Genomic DNA, 15709 nt, shown 5'->3' with positions numbered 1-15709 from the left:
TTTTGCGGTGGAAAACAACTGCCCTATGCAGTCCTAGACGACTGCATTATGCGTTTGTGTTGCAGTCGTGTACGACTTTAACGCGACCGCTCTACACCGTAGTAAGCGCCATCTATCAAATTGAATTCAGATTGTTTGTGTTTTCAGCGCCATCTATGAACATATTTTTGAAGCAAGAACAGTATTGTAGGAACGTTAGTTGATAAAAGTTTCGTCAGATGTCACTGTCACCCGAAGAACTATGGTTCTGATAGCGGTATGATAGTGATATACGTTGGAAATGCTTTAACTAACACAATTGCTGTCTTCCGCGCTGCACCCGTGGGTGGCGCCGGGAGCCCCGTTACGCCCGTGGGCTTGCGGGGGGTATCAGTTTCGCGCCCCGCTCAAGGGCGGGGTGGTCGTTGTGGCGGGCCTGGAGCGGCCCTGGGTCTTTTAGTTGCTATGTAGCGTCTTGGCTGCAATGTTGTTGTGTGTCAGCGGGGGTGGAAAATGCGTAGGTACTTCTTTAGGAATCGGAGTCCTCCTCGCGCACTAGCTCGCGCGGGAAGGATCGGCGGTGGTCGGGAGGCCTGGTGTGGAGCGGGGCGAGATTCTGGAGGTGCTGGAAGCCGGAGGCGTCCGCACGCTCGAACATGCGTCTCGCCAGCGCGCTGATAAAGTCATCCAGGCTCTCCTGTTTGAGGTCACGTTGAATGGTGGTATTCCTTACGTAGCGCGGCGCGTCGACTATACGCCGCAGTGTGGTACTCTGCACGGCCCGCAACCGACGTCGGTGCGTCTCGGCCGCAAGCGCATACCACGCGGGCGCCGCGTACGTAAGGTGCGGTCTGAGGTATTGCTTGTAGAGCGCCAGTTTGCGCTTTATAGGCAGCGACGACTGGAGCACAGGGCGTAGTTTCACGGCAACCGCCTTTGCGCGGCCCGTGGCTGCAGCGATGTGGTGGCGCATTGTGAGGCCTCGGTCCAATGTGACGCCTAGGTAGGTTGCTTTGGGGCGCCACTGGATCTCGACCCCTTGTAGCTGGAGCGGTGGCGGGAGGTGTCGCCGGCCAAAGACTATGGCCTGGGTCTTGGCGGCATTTGCGGTCAGGCGCCGCTCAGCCAACCAGGCGGGAAGGGCATCCAGCGACCTCTGCAGCTTGACGCCTGCGTAGCGCGCGTTGAATGCCGTTGCGATGTAGGCGGTGTCGTCCGCAAACAATGACACCGCACACCCCGCAGCGACTGGAACATCATCGGTATAAATAGAGTACAGGCTCGGTGACAAGCAGCTGCCCTGCGGGACCCCCGCGGTGATCGGCCGGCAGCTCGACTTCACCCCCTCGACGGAGACGTGGAACCGCCGGTCGAGAAGGAAGGAGCGGATGATAGCCACCACGCGCCGCGGGATGTCGGAAGCGAGGAGCCTGTGCACAAGTCCCGCGTGCCAGACCCGGTCAAAGGCTTTCTCCATGTCGAGAAATACTGCAGCCGCCGCCTCTTTCTTGTTAAGAGCGGCGGTGATGTCGTGCAGTACTCTCGACAGCTGGAGGGTGGTGGAATGTTCACTTCGGAATCCAAACTGTTCGGGCTTCGGAGTAAAGTGTCGCCTGATTGTCGGCAGCAACATGGCCTCGAACAGCTTGGATTGCGTGGCGAGTAATGAGATAGGGCGATAACTCGCCGGGTCGAAGACGCTTTTGCCCTTTTTGGGCAACATGATAACTTTTGCCTCCTTCCAGGCTTCGGGGAAGTGTGCGGTCCGGAGGATCGCATTGAAGAGACGCATAAGCGTCACCACCGCACGGTGGGGCAGGTGACGCAGTGCTGCGTTTGTGATACCGTCTGGGCCGGGGGCCTTCCTGAGCTTGAGCCGCGCTGCTTGTTTCTTGACGGCGCTCGGCGAGAAGAACAGCACCTCTTCGTCTGCCGGTGGAGGGGCGCCCAGCTGCTCGGCGACGGCGGTCTCGACCTCTAGCGCCCGGGCTGGGTCCTCCGCAGGGTTAGGGGAGAACTGGTGTTGAAGGTGGTCCGCGAACAGCTCGGCGCGGCCCTCGGCGTCGTAGCGCAGTGTGCCGTCTGGGTGTCGCAAGGGGCGGATGGGGTCGGCTGTGCCACTGAGACGCCTGCAAAGGCGGTGCAGCCGTACCCAATCCGTGCTGGCCTCATCAAGGCCGCGGTCCCACGACTCGGAGGCGTGGTCGTTGAGTGCAGCCTTGACCCGATCGGCGAAGGCGTGCAGTTCTGCACGCATGCGCGGACAGCGGGTCTGTTGCCAGCGTCGACGTAGGGCGCGTTTGCGGCGGATGAGCGCCAGCAAACGGGGCGGCAACTGTTTGTACGTGGCTGGTAGAGGACGCTCGGTGGTAGCTGCGTCCAATGCACTCTGTAACAGTGTGGTAAAGGATGCAGCAAGTTCGTTAATAGCCGCTGGGGTGACGGGTGGGCGCGGCTGGGGTGCGTCATTTAGGGCTCGCTCGAAGACCCTCCAGTCAATGCACTTCCGGCGAAGCGGTGTATGAAGTATCATGTTCGGTGAGGAGTTCACCAGAGTGACAACCACGGGAAGGTGATCGGACCGGAACTCGTCGACGATCACATCCTGCGTCATCTGGCACGTCAGTCCGTGGTGGACCACGATGTCAATGGTGTCCTCTCTGTGGCTGGCTTGATCGGGGTAGTGTGTCGGCACGTCTGGGCCGGACACTGAAAAGTCCAGCGTCTCGGCGTCGTGCAGCAGGCGCCTACCCCTCGGGTTTGAAGTTCTCGAGTTCCACGCCGGGTGCTTCGCGTTCCAATCCCCAGCTATGACGCAGGGATGGGCGGCAGCGAGGAGCTCTTGGAGATCTGTTGTGGTATACCGATTGTTGGGTGGCGCGTAGACCGCGAAGAATCCAGTGGGGCGACCTGCGAGTTGTAGCTCCACGCCGAGGGCATCGCATTCGGTTACCACCACATCTGGCAGCAATCTGTGTGGTATCCGGCGTCTCACCATGACCGCCAAACCACGGTAGGCGTAACCACGGGCGTCGACACGGTGCTGGCGGTAGACTTCGTAACCCGGCATGCGGAGTCTAGCTGTGGCGGCTAGGTGCGTCTCGCTGACCAGGGCGATGTCGATGTCCTGTGAGCTGAGTACATGTTTTAGATATGTGACCTTACCCGCGAGGCCACGCGCATTCCAGTGTAGGAGCCGGAGGCCCCCCATCATCGTCGACTGCGGCCTCGGGTTGGGCCCTTGAAGGCCGATGCCGCTCTCCTGAAGAGCGCGGCTGGGTTGTCCCCGGCTTGTACAGCCTGGAGAATATTGGCGATCGCCGACAGCGCCTCCTCCATTTGTGGCCGGCGCGCGCGGGACCTGGTGCGCGAGCGCGAAGATGGTGCTGTGCGAGATGGTGCAGTGGCAGCGCGTTCATGAGCTGGTGTAGGTGTAGTAGCTGCGGTGGCGGCGCGGTTGGCGACGTCGGTGGTGACTGCATGGAGCGCGGCAGCGCGGCTTGCCTCCTGAGCGGCAAGCGAGGGTGGAGCACGACCTCGTCTGCGGCCACCACGTCTTGTGCGGTGCCGCACGGTGATGAAGTCGTCCGCTTCGCCTGTAGGGGCGACGCCAGACGTCGAAGGAGCGGCCGCTGATGTCGCACTCGCGGTCTGCTGAGAAGTTTCTTTTTGTGGTTGCTCGTGGCGTTGGCGCAAGGGGCGAGAGGGCGCAGTTCGGGCAAATGTGCCCGCGCGCCGGTTTTGTTCCTCCTCCTTGCGGACCGGGCACGACGAATGGCAGGCGGGGTGTGGGCCCCCGCAGTTGGCGCAAGTCGCCGGCACGTCCCTCGGTCTCGTGCAGTCCGCCGCGCGATGCTCCCCTGCGCAACGAACGCACGCCATTCGTCGATGAATGCTTTAACTAAGCAGGACTGTCTGCAGTCTTCCGCGCTGCACCCGTAGGTGGCGCCGGGAGCCCCATTTCGCCCGCGGGCTTGCGGGGGGTGTCATTTTCGTGCCCCGCTTAACGTTGTGGCGGGCATGGAGCGGCCCTGGCCCTCGTAGGTGCTGTGGAGAGCCTTTGCTCTCGCAGCACTCGTTGTTGTGTGTCGGTGGGGCTGGGTAGCTCTGTATTAAACTTTATGAGGCATCAGACACGCACTAGCTCGCGCGGGAAGGTTCGGCGGTAGTCGGGAGGCCTGGTGTGAAGCTGGACGAGATTCTGGAGGTGCAGGAAGCCGGAGGCGTCCGCACGCTCAAGCAATCAACGTTGCGATGTAGGCGGTGTCGTCCGCAAACAGTGCACCGCATACCCCGCTGCGACTGGAACGTCATTAGTATAGATAGAGTAGAGGCTCGGTGATAAGCAGCTGCCCTGAGGGACTCCCGCGGTGATTAGTCGGCAGGTCAACTTCACCCCCTCGACGGAGACGTGGAACCGCCGGTCGAGAAGGAAGGAGCGAATGATTGCCACCACGCGCCGCGGGATGTCGGAGGCGAGGAGCCCGGTCATAAGCTTTCTCCATGTCGAGAAATACGGCAGCCGCCACCTCTTTCTTGTTAAGGGCGGCGCTGATGTCGTGCGGTACTGTCGACAGCTGGAGGGTAGTGGAATTTTCGCTTCGGAATCCAAACTGTTCGGGCCTAGGAGTAAAGTGCCGCCTGATTGTCGACAGCAGCATGGCCTCGAACAGCTTGGATTGCGTGGCGAGTAATGAAATAGTGCGATAACTCGCCGGCTCGAAGACGCTTTTGCCCTTCTTGGGCAACATGATGACTTTCGTTTCGGGGAAGTGTGCGGTCCGGAGAATCGCGGAATAGAGACGCATAAGCCTCACCACACGATGGGACAGGTGACGCAGTCCGCAGAGCTGCGTTTGTGATACCTCTAGCGCGCGGGCTGGGTCCTCCGCGGGGTTAGGGGAGAGCTGCTGTTGAAGGTGGTTCGCGAACAGCTTGGCGCGACCCTCGGCGTCGTAGCGCAGTGTGTCGTCTAGGTGACGCAACGGATGGGGTCGGCTGTACCATTAAGGCGCCTGCAAAGGCGGTGCAACAGTACCCAATCCGTGCTGGTCTCGTCGAGGCCGCGCAATGCACTTCCGGCGAAGCCACCACCACCCGAGTGACAACCATCGGACCGGAACTCGGCGACGATCAAGTCCTGCGTCATCTGGCACGTCCGCCCCTGATAGGCCATTGTGTCCTCTCTGTGGCTGCCTTGATCGGTGTAGTGCGTCGGCACATCTGCGTCGGACACTGAAAAATCCAGCTTCTCGGCGTCGTGCAGCGAGCGCCTACCCCTCACTTGAAGTTCTTAAGTTCCACGCCGGGTGCTTCGCATTCCAATCCCCGGCTATGACGCAGGGATGGGCGGCAGCGAGGAGCTCGTGGATATCTGTGGATGTGTACCGGTTTTTGGGCGGCGCGTAGACCGCGAAGAATCCGGTGGGACGACCCGCGAGCCTTCATTTCACGCCGAGGGCATTCGGTTACCGCCACATCTGGCAGCAACCTGTGTGGTATCCGGCGTCTCACCATGACCGCCAGGCCACGATTGGCGTAACCACGGGCGTTATATTATACTGACCAAAATCAAAGCTTCCGGCTGAATTCTATTGTATTAGGTACTTAAAACAACATCATCGGCTGTTAAGACTCTCGTTTTTACGACCAAATAAGAGTAGTTCCTCCTATGTCGTTATGATGTATTAATTTTTCATTTATTAAATTTGTTTAAACTAATAAGAATTAGATTTAACAGTTTATATTTATTTATAAAGAATATTCGTCAAAATGTCGATAACCTTTTACTATTACGAAATAAATTTTAATCAATAATATGAGCGAAAATTTACATGTTTATCACAAGTAGAGCGATTTCTGTTGGCAAAGTGCCGACACTGCAAAAACGTGACAATAAAATCACAAGCTAAGCCAAAAATATAGAATAGCTTGTTCTTATATATACAGTACATAAACTGTTTTGTTTACATTATACGGTGGCCTTATAATTGGATCAGGTCCATTTCGTAATATTAGCTTCTGATACGGCTTGCATAAAGAGCGCGTTATATAAATACATGTGTATTTATATAAATTAAGTACAAAGGAGATTGCGTAATGAAACAACAAAATACATATAAAAATATTTTATTAAAAACATTTTGGTAACATTTAATAAGAACACTTAGGTAAAAATAAATCGACATCAAAATCATTTCAAAAGAACAGCCTGAACTGGAAGTTCACGGAGGAAGCCGGAACATCAAAATTTTAAATTAAAAAAAAAAAACAATGATAACATTTAGGCAGACGTGTCTAATTGACAACCAGAATTAAGGCATCGCAAGAATAATTATTAAGTACGACAAAATACCTACGACTATTATTATAATTACAACAAATAAATCATCTAACGCTATCTTTCGATTCGCCCGCGCGGCCCTGTACTCTTGGCAGGGACTTACGTCCGAGTATTATTGCCACTTTATTCACTTCACTCACGAGACATTTTCTGCATACTACAACTACTAAATACTAAAACATCCCAATTATACGAAGCTATTATTAAAATTTAACCTAATTAATAATATTAACATCTTCGGCTAAATTGATACTAGAATGATATAACACCATATTGTACTCTTAACATTACAGATTAAATAATAAGTGACGAACACGTATTATATTGCAAGCTTTACTGAGATTGTGCACGTACGTGGTTAATGTTTTATGTAATCGAACTTAAGTATGCTTAGTATGGAAGATTTCTTATATTGAAGTAGGTGGAGGCTCACCTGCGAGCCCCCTTACAAAGCTATTTAAAGGAACAGTCAAAGATTAAATTACGAGCATTGGCACTTCAATATTAAATCTTAATTACACTCGAAATAGCACTGCATATCAATAACCAACTTAACAACTAAATTCAGATCAGTCATTTATGATATCACATCAAAATAAACAGGGAAATACATAGTGATATTGGATAATATACATTTCAAATATATATTCTTTTTAAAAGAGGTATTAATTTTCTTAAGGGTTACTAAAATATTGAGCTCTGCGCCGCTCCCGACGCACATATCACCATAATACGAGAACAACATTAAACCAACAAAAGATTTGGTACTGGAGTTTTATCTCCTTGTTAATTCTATTTCGCTAAACCTACATAATGCTTATCAGATATATTGTAATACAAGCGGAGCGCACATTACGTCAATAGCGACCTGAAGGGTATACGAGTTATTGAAATTGCATTTTGTATCAGTCCGCAGACAGAAAAACCAATAAGTCTCGATATACATTCAGACCGCGCTTCTGCAAAGAACGCTTCACTTCTAAACCCTTCAATTCCCATACAATTTGCAATACAAAAATACTGTCATTTGACTACAGTTCAATGTGAAATATAAATACGATGAACAATATATAAACTACAAAACACTAATATAATAATTATGATTGACTAAACAAAATAAAAATGCATAGAATTGAAATGATTTAAAACATTATAAAAATTATTTGACACAGCGATGGAAGGTACTTACAATTTGATTTCACGATAACACATTCAAATAAATAGCACAACAACCAAAATATTTGGCAATGTGGATAAAATAATTACCTAACCTCGGCTGCTAACCTTAAACAAAACTGGAATGCAAATATTGCATCGCGCCTCGGCCTAGCGTGGTTCGGGCAATGGCAAGTTCTTCTTCGGCCCCACCATACGACTAACTTAACGAGACTTCACAACAACAGTTACTGAATAATGTGCGTATTGCTCCCAACACATTACTTTGAACTACATTCGAATTTACTTTGTCATATATTTAACTTAAATTATATCTGAATGCAACCCGATCTAAATCAACCATAACAAACATTGAATGCAACTGAAGCACATCTACTTGTATACAATGGTAGTAACCATTTATTGGTATGAAGATTAGAATATTTATCAAAAAGCACATTTTCAAGTATCACAATAGGTTGTCACCATTGTATTACAAGTGTTTTGATGGAAGCAATGTATCTGTCAGGCAAATTAGGTTTTCATTAGCTGCATTCTGAGATCCATGCTATATTGTGTTCAGTCTAGGCCCGCTGAACAAGATAAAATAAAATTTTGTAAATATTCACCTATTTGAATACAACCTATTTAGTTCATAGCCCATTAAACAAAAGGAGAAATAAGAAACGAATGAAACAAATACATGATAAGAGATAAAGCGATTGATAAAATGCAATGTGAGCTAGGACTGTGATATCACACTGATTTGGAAATGGTCTTACTGATAATATTGTAACAAATAAATAAATGATTTGTTGGTCCCTTCCAAAAATTGCCAAACCTCGAAGCTAGATAACAATAATATAAACGAAATTTATGAAACCTACACACAGTATTGTCACTTATATTACATTTATAAAAATAAATTTGTGAGAAATTTTAACATACAAATATTCCAGTTCCAATTAAAGCTGATCACAACAGAGCAGAATTTTAGTTGCACAAAAGGACAGTTTTGATCAGTTAGTATATGTTAACTTACTAATAATTAAGAGACTCACACTATTAAATATCTTGACTAAGTTAAAGAGACCACAGATACAATTTATAATGCATTTACATAGAGATTTACCAGTCTGTTAATAACACTTACTATAATTTCACTAGAACCCAGTATCTGGGCACATTAATGACTCAAAACCTTTTAAAACGGTCTGTAACTACTAATACCTTAGAACACCTAATCACTGTTTAAGTTTGTGATGATATGCACTGATAACCCACTTCATTAGTAGCGGGCTCGTCAATTAATGAGGTGAAGCACTGAGTAAATAGGAAGTAGATTTTGGGAAACATTTGTCCACTAGATTATGCCATAATAGTGTAATGCACGGACGGTACAACCAACAAACATCGATAATAAGACCTACAAATTAACCTAGCTTGGCTTAAATTCGTGCCACCTCGTCAAATCCTCTACAAGAAGCAGCCTTTTGTTTTAATGATCTCCATAAAATCAAAAATGACTGTGGAATACATCAAATTCATAAGCGGAATTGAATTGCACACACAATATTAGAATGATTAAATGGTGGGATGTGCTCATGTTAATATCATATTTAAAATATTCCTTCAAATTATAAGGGTCATAAAAACAAGAATAGATTTAAATCAACTGCATATTTGATTAGAACCAATTACTGCACATAGACTATTCCATTAATTTAATATAATTTGAAGATTTACAACAATTAAATTCTTTGGACAATAAATTATTAAAATTTCTAAAAGGAACTAAATGTAGTGTAATACCCTAATATGAAAACTTTCTGTCTACATTAAACTTATGATATGGAATTTGAGGTTTGAGTATTGATCCATTATTGGATCTAAAATGCCGATTTCTTTGTGGGTAATTAAAATAAATATCGTAAAACTTAAAATTATCACACAATAAGTTAAAAAAAACATAATAACAAATACATATATGCATTGTCGCGCATTTATAGAGTTGTCAAAAAATTGATTTGTTTAAATTAAGATCACAGTTTTAAGTCACATTTAAAATGTAATTCTACAAATTCATGGGACGACAATCATATACATATTCCACAGTCATCAACTATGGCTGAACTCACATCAAGATAGAATTAATACTTAAGGACAATGCAAGTAAGCATTTATAATTCATGTACATATTTTGCAAAATAATTTTATAAATAGGCATCTGTCAGAATATGTGACGACAGTATGTTGTTGTAACAATATCAAAACATGTCCATTGTACTAAAATTCATCTAAAGCTGCTGGTGCGGCATTAAGCACCTTAATATGACACTATCTTGATGTGATTCAGCACTCATGGTTTGAGTTTATAATTACTCTTGGTCATGTTAGTCTGTAGCGGCTACAACCCATGAGAAGCCACATTCACGGCAGGAATCTTTTACATACTGTGTGCGTGTTCCATACGGTCCCAATCGATGATACTGTGAGCGGTTAGCAAAGAACAGTGCAGGGTTGTTAGGAGGCAGCACTGTAGCACGGTAGTTCCATCGAGGATCAGTTAAGTTACTCATTAGATTAAGGATATCTCTGCCTCCACTAACTACTTTGACATCACGCTTTTCTATCGGACGTGGCTGAGGTTGCGGTAAAGGTTGAAATAACTTCTGTAAATAAAAATGTATAATCAAATAAATAACTCCTGATAATTATATATTAGCGAGTCTAAAACAATGGTATAAGTATATAATATTTAAGTGGCCAAAGTTCATTATCAATATTATATTTATTAATAAACCTTATAATAACATTCAAATTTGCTAACGTCATGTAAGCTTCAAAATCTTTCCATTATCATACGTCAATTGTACACAACATTGATAGCGTTCGCCATTACGGAATATTATGAAAATAGAGGGGTCAAGGCCAGCACGACCGCAAACATAATATTTGCAAATTATTTAATATAACTTACCTTCTCTGTGGTCTGAGGACTAGATGGCAAGGAGTCATTGTTAAGGGACTCGGACTTGAGCGAACCTAATGACCCGATGCCACTAGATTCACTGGAGACAGATGGGCTTGGACTGGTCTGGGACTTCGCAAGACCTGCTATGTCTATGATATGACTAAACGAGTTAAATTTTTCTGTCTCCAACCCAGATAACGGTAGTCCAACTGATAAAGCCATGTCTGCAAACCAAAATGAACATTTAATTTCAATTTTACACGTGCATTACGCCAAGTGCGCGCTATGTTGACAGCATCCAACGCGCCAAATTTTTCGATTCATGGACCACTTGATACACTCAATAAAATCTATAATCCACATTGAATTTAATAAATATGTAATTGCACTGTATAACAATAAAAACAATAATTACCGAAACGCGCAATTCCTATACGAGCAAGTCTCGACGTTGCTAAAAGAGATCGAACATTTACGAACTGAAGTTGGCTACAAAAGTGAAAAGATACAATAACCTCGCGTTTGCACGGTGTCCTAGCGGGCGGCGGCAAACGGATATTGGGAATGTCGGCAAAACAGTTTATTACGCAGCAACCATAATATAAACTTAATCATTATATAATATTTGTTGTACGAAATTTAACATATAGACAAATTCACTTTGTACATTAACATACTGTATATAATATAAATAGTGATTGAAATTATCTGTACATACTTATAAAATTGAAAATAATACTATTGGATAGTTTCTAAATCTTATAATGCGCCATCTACTTAATAATTTAAAAACTAAAATTATGTAACAGCGCCATCTAGGGTAATTCGAATGCAATAAAACTACAAAGCCGCGCGGTGTAGTAAGTACTGAGTCTATATCAACATGGCAGGGTTGATAAAATAGCTTTAGTAAAAGAAAAACAGATGGCACTTTCGAACTTTAACTGGGACGCCTATAAATAATGATCAGAATATAGTAAGTCGTACGTAAATACAATGTAGCATTATGAGCCATAATGTCGATCATAATTTATATTATTAGACTAATAATCAAAATGCTGAATTATCAAATTATCAATGAAACAGAGATACATTCTTCTGCCATGCCTTCAAGAAGGATTTACCAACATAAACAGACAATTATAATAATAATGATAATATCGCTATGTAATTTATACGTATATTGTTTTAATTTCCTAACTTGTAATAAATTTGTTGTATAATATAAATCTCTTCTCTAATGGATTAACCATTATTTACGACCTATTTAGTTTTTAAATCCATTTTCAGATAACTATGTATAACGTAACTTAAAATCTACTTGAATAGTTTTCCATATAAAATCGTCTCGTTATTTTGGATTCACGGTTACTCTTGCTACTTAAGCAGTAAAAAGTATCTCTTACCATCATTTATTATATCTACTACTAAAACCTGTCATAAGCATTGAAAAAATTTCTATGTAATTGATGAACAGTGGTAATTTTTTTGTTAAATCTTCATATTCCATAAAATACCTTTAAAATATATTTAAAGCCTATATTTCTTGTTTATATCTTTGTTGGTATCAATAAAGGTTCTTGTTTTTTTTTTTATAGAACAGGGGGCAAACGGGCAGCAGGCTCACCTGATGTTTGAAAGTGATACCGCCGCCCATGGACACTCTCGATGCTAGAGGGCTCGCGAGAGCGTTGCCGGCCTTTTAAGAATTTGTACGCTCTTTTCTTATAAAAAAGTTTTGAAATTATATATAAAATAGTTATGTACCAAATCGATTGTATGTAGTAAAAAATGTACTGATTATCCCAAATTGTCAATTGTTACAAGATGCAAAGTATTAAGCAATTTTAAAGACAAATTAAAGGAAAACATTCGAAATTATTTGACATAACTCGATCCTTCGTTTTATCAAATGTAATGAGCAAACTTTTTGTAAAATGTACTGGATGTTTAGTAAATTTCGTAGGTCTAGTACCTACTTGCAATTGCAAATTAAAAATAATTAAATCATTATTCTTGTAATGCTTTATAAAAATACTTACTTGTCTAACGTTATTGAATAAAGCAAAGGAATGCTAGGATCATAGTGATAGTCATAATATCTTTATTCATTTAGGTAAACATGTACACTTATGAACGTCAAGAAAAACAAATTAAATTAATCGTAAATTTACATTTACCACCAGTTCGCAAGTCAAGGGCGTAGAGCGGGTAAGAAGATCAGCTCACTAATTAACAAATAATGTTATGTGTTATCTAGTTGTTCCTAACTTCACATGTTAGGTTGAAATACTTTGTTAAGAAATATTTTTCAATACATAAATAATATAATAGCGAGTTATGGTAATTAAACGCTCTTTAAAAATGTGTCAATATTGTTTACCTTGTAGAAATTCATGGATACCCATACAGAAATGAATTTGATGAAGTATCATCATCAAGACTTTTAGCCGCCGTTAAATTTATAGAATTGGAAGTCTAAATGGAGACAATCCAATCTCACCCATTTCCATTGGTTTGTTGGAATTGAAAAGCTCCTTTTCTGATGCTACTATTGCTGTCAATATCTACACAGTACGAGTACAACATATATTGGCTTTATTTACTTAAATAATTCTTTGATGTGCCTTAGCCGTATGATGGAAGTTCTACAATTATACATTTTTATAACTCAACAATACATTTATTGGTGGTAAGTATTAAATTACGATTTATTTGAATCGAATTGTACAGTCCTATAATTAAAAGGAATGTTTGGTAATTTTTTTTCCTTGAATATTTTATGGATGAGTTATTTCCGTTTAGCCATGGCCGTTCATGGAAGAGCAAACAGTCCGATTATGTAAATTTACAATCGACGATCATTCAGTAATTGCCCGTCTCGGTGTCTCGATAAACGAATTCTTATTTCGCCACTTAGTCCGTTCAATAAAATAATAATAGTAAACATCCGTGCAAATGGCCGGCGAGGGCCCGGGCGGGAGGGGGCCGGGGCAAGGGGCGCGGGGTGCGCAGGCTGGGGCTTATCGATTCGCGCCCGCGCGACACACTGTATCTATCCTCTCATCGAAGCCCGTTTGCGGGCCTCACAAAGAAAGAGATAGGTTTCGCCGACTTTGATCCTTTTGTTTTTGGGCAGCGTCCGGCGATGCGGGCGGGGGCTGAAAAATGTGAAGGGGCGCTGATTGGCCGCGCCGGCCCCGCCCCCCGCGAGAGCCTCCGCAGCCTCGCTCGGAGGCCCTCAGTTCAAGGGCGGTTGCCGTACAGCGCGCTGATTTGTTTGGGTTCATTTATTTGTAAATACATGTAATAAGGATATAATCTAATAGATAATGACTAATATTTCAGTATTTATTTATTACTTTATTGACTATCACTTTAATTTCTAGTTATAGTCAATTGTTATCTCGCTCGTACTGATTAAATAAAGCATATTTACGACAATCTTAGAACAAGTTTTTATCAGTCTTGACTGTGGCTTCGCTGCCGCATGAGTTCATTGTTTAATCTATTTAAATGTAAAGCCTACATACAAACCGAAAACCAAACACTTTTGCGTGATTTCATCATAAAATGTCTCATGTCATCTTAGCAAGAATTGTATTATATATAGTCTCATGATACAACCGAAGACAGTAAAACATAAGAAAAAAAATGAAACAAATTTTCAACGTTTTCGGAAATAGATACACATGTTATTGCTTTTCCATTAAGTTGATTTTAGAATTATAACTCACAATTAAAAAACGACGGGATCATTATCTCAGTGGTTTAGCGCATCAAGTAGTAGTTAATGCAAAAAGCGCCTGTGTTTGATTACGGGGAAAACATTTCTTTCATATTAGATGGTACAATTGAAAATACTTTAGTCTTTTATTTGCTATAATTTAAACGCATGCTTGCCGTGAAACAAACTCCATTTTCTTAAACAACAGCAGTACAAAATGCCTCTTTTGAGATTTTTTTGGGTAGGTAATAAACTTAAAAGAAAAGTATAAATGCTTCTATAGCTGATTCATTTAAAGGACTTTGAGTGGATTTCTTCACTATTTTAAAATGTATTATTATAAAATCTCTGACGCAAGTGTATGATACGTTTGCATAAAAATCTAGTGAGTAGTAAGTATAGTAATCGTACTTGAATTCGTGTATGCGGCGATATTAGTTGTTTATACTACGTATTTGCGTGTTGTTCTCACGAGTATGTAAGTGCGTGCTCCTATTTCACCATGCCTCCTGCTGATAGTGGACAAATCTTTGTTAAAAACAAAGATTTGTCATTTATTTTATTATTCTTTATTACTCAAAATGTCATATGGAACATGGTGTAATGGTTGCAGCTCCTTACAAACATTGTGTAAAAAAAAACTTGGCGATTAAAAAGATTGGCGGAGAGTTTATTGCCAGTTCTTCTCTTTCGTTCTACGCCCTTGATTTGAGAACTGGCAGTAAATGTAATATTAGAATTAATTAAATTAAATTAAATTTAATGTATATTTCTTTTTTTTGTGACGTTCATAAGCAAACATTAATTATGTTACCTATATGAATAAATGATTTTGGTTTGTTTGACCCCACATCTCTACACAACGGCAAATATAGTAATGAAAAACATATTTTCGTTTCCAGTTCAATAGAACAGACACTTTTCAGCGTCTGCTTTATTGATAATTTAAACAATTATATGGTATCCGGTATCCGATATACATGTCAGAGGCAGTCGAAACTTGGCGATCATTCCCGTTTATTAAAAACGTATTGGATTTTGACATACAACGTCATAGTTCGCACTAAGTCTTGATGCTTAATCTTACCCAAACAAAATCCATCTTTGTTACTCATTTAATGTATTTACATATAAACACTTCGTTACCGTTACAGAGATATACAATTGACATAAAAATATATAAATTATTGGCGCTACAACCTCTTCAGGTCCTGGCCTCAAGATTTCTGAATCTAATCATTTTTAAAATCTAATAGGCAAGTAGGTGATCAGCCTCCAGTGCCTGACACACGTCGTCGACGTTTTGGGCCTAAGACAAGTCGATTTCCTCACGATGCTTTCCTTCACCGTTCGAGCAAATGTTAAATGCGAACATAGAAAGAAAGTCCATTGGTCCACATCACGGGTTCGAACCTACTATGTCAGGTGTGAGAGTCGCACGCTGAAGCCACTAGGCCAACACTGCTCTTTTCAATTATTTAGTGGCCTTACCGCTTTTGAGTGATCTCTTCCAGACAACCACTGTAAGAAA

At 43.0% G+C, this 15709-nt stretch overlaps 1 protein-coding gene and 1 long non-coding RNA gene across 2 annotated transcripts in view; one reads left to right on the top strand and one right to left on the bottom strand.

Moving 5' to 3' along the window:
- Nucleotides 1-15709, top strand: part of LOC123689504 — a 257049-nt gene that overhangs the window by 30050 nt on the left and 211290 nt on the right. The window lies entirely within an intron of this gene.
- Nucleotides 6093-10992, bottom strand: LOC110994258. The gene is made up of 3 exons (XM_022260805.2): nt 10867-10992; nt 10458-10675; nt 6093-10149 (listed from the first exon to the last, which is right to left on the bottom strand). The coding sequence occupies exons 2-3, from the start codon at nt 10671-10673 to the stop codon at nt 9871-9873; spliced, it is 495 nt and encodes a 164-aa protein (XP_022116497.2). The 5' UTR covers nt 10674-10675; nt 10867-10992; the 3' UTR covers nt 6093-9870.

Source organism: Pieris rapae, chromosome 10 (genome assembly GCF_905147795.1).
Source record: "Pieris rapae chromosome 10, ilPieRapa1.1, whole genome shotgun sequence".
NCBI lineage: Eukaryota > Metazoa > Arthropoda > Insecta > Lepidoptera > Pieridae > Pieris > Pieris rapae.
The sequence above is the reverse complement of the archived record's forward strand: the minus strand, read 5'-3'. Positions and strand labels throughout refer to the sequence as shown.

Bases quoted from the DNA above. Each gene is read 5' to 3' on its own strand.
- LOC110994258 (XM_022260805.2), bottom strand. From the start codon at position 10,673: ATGGCTTTATCAGTTGGACTACCGTTATCTGGGTTGGAGACAGAAAAA. The intron at 10,150-10,457 runs GTAAGTTATATT...TTTTATTTACAG, and splicing joins GTCCTCAGACCACAGAGAAG to AAGTTATTTCAACCTTTACC.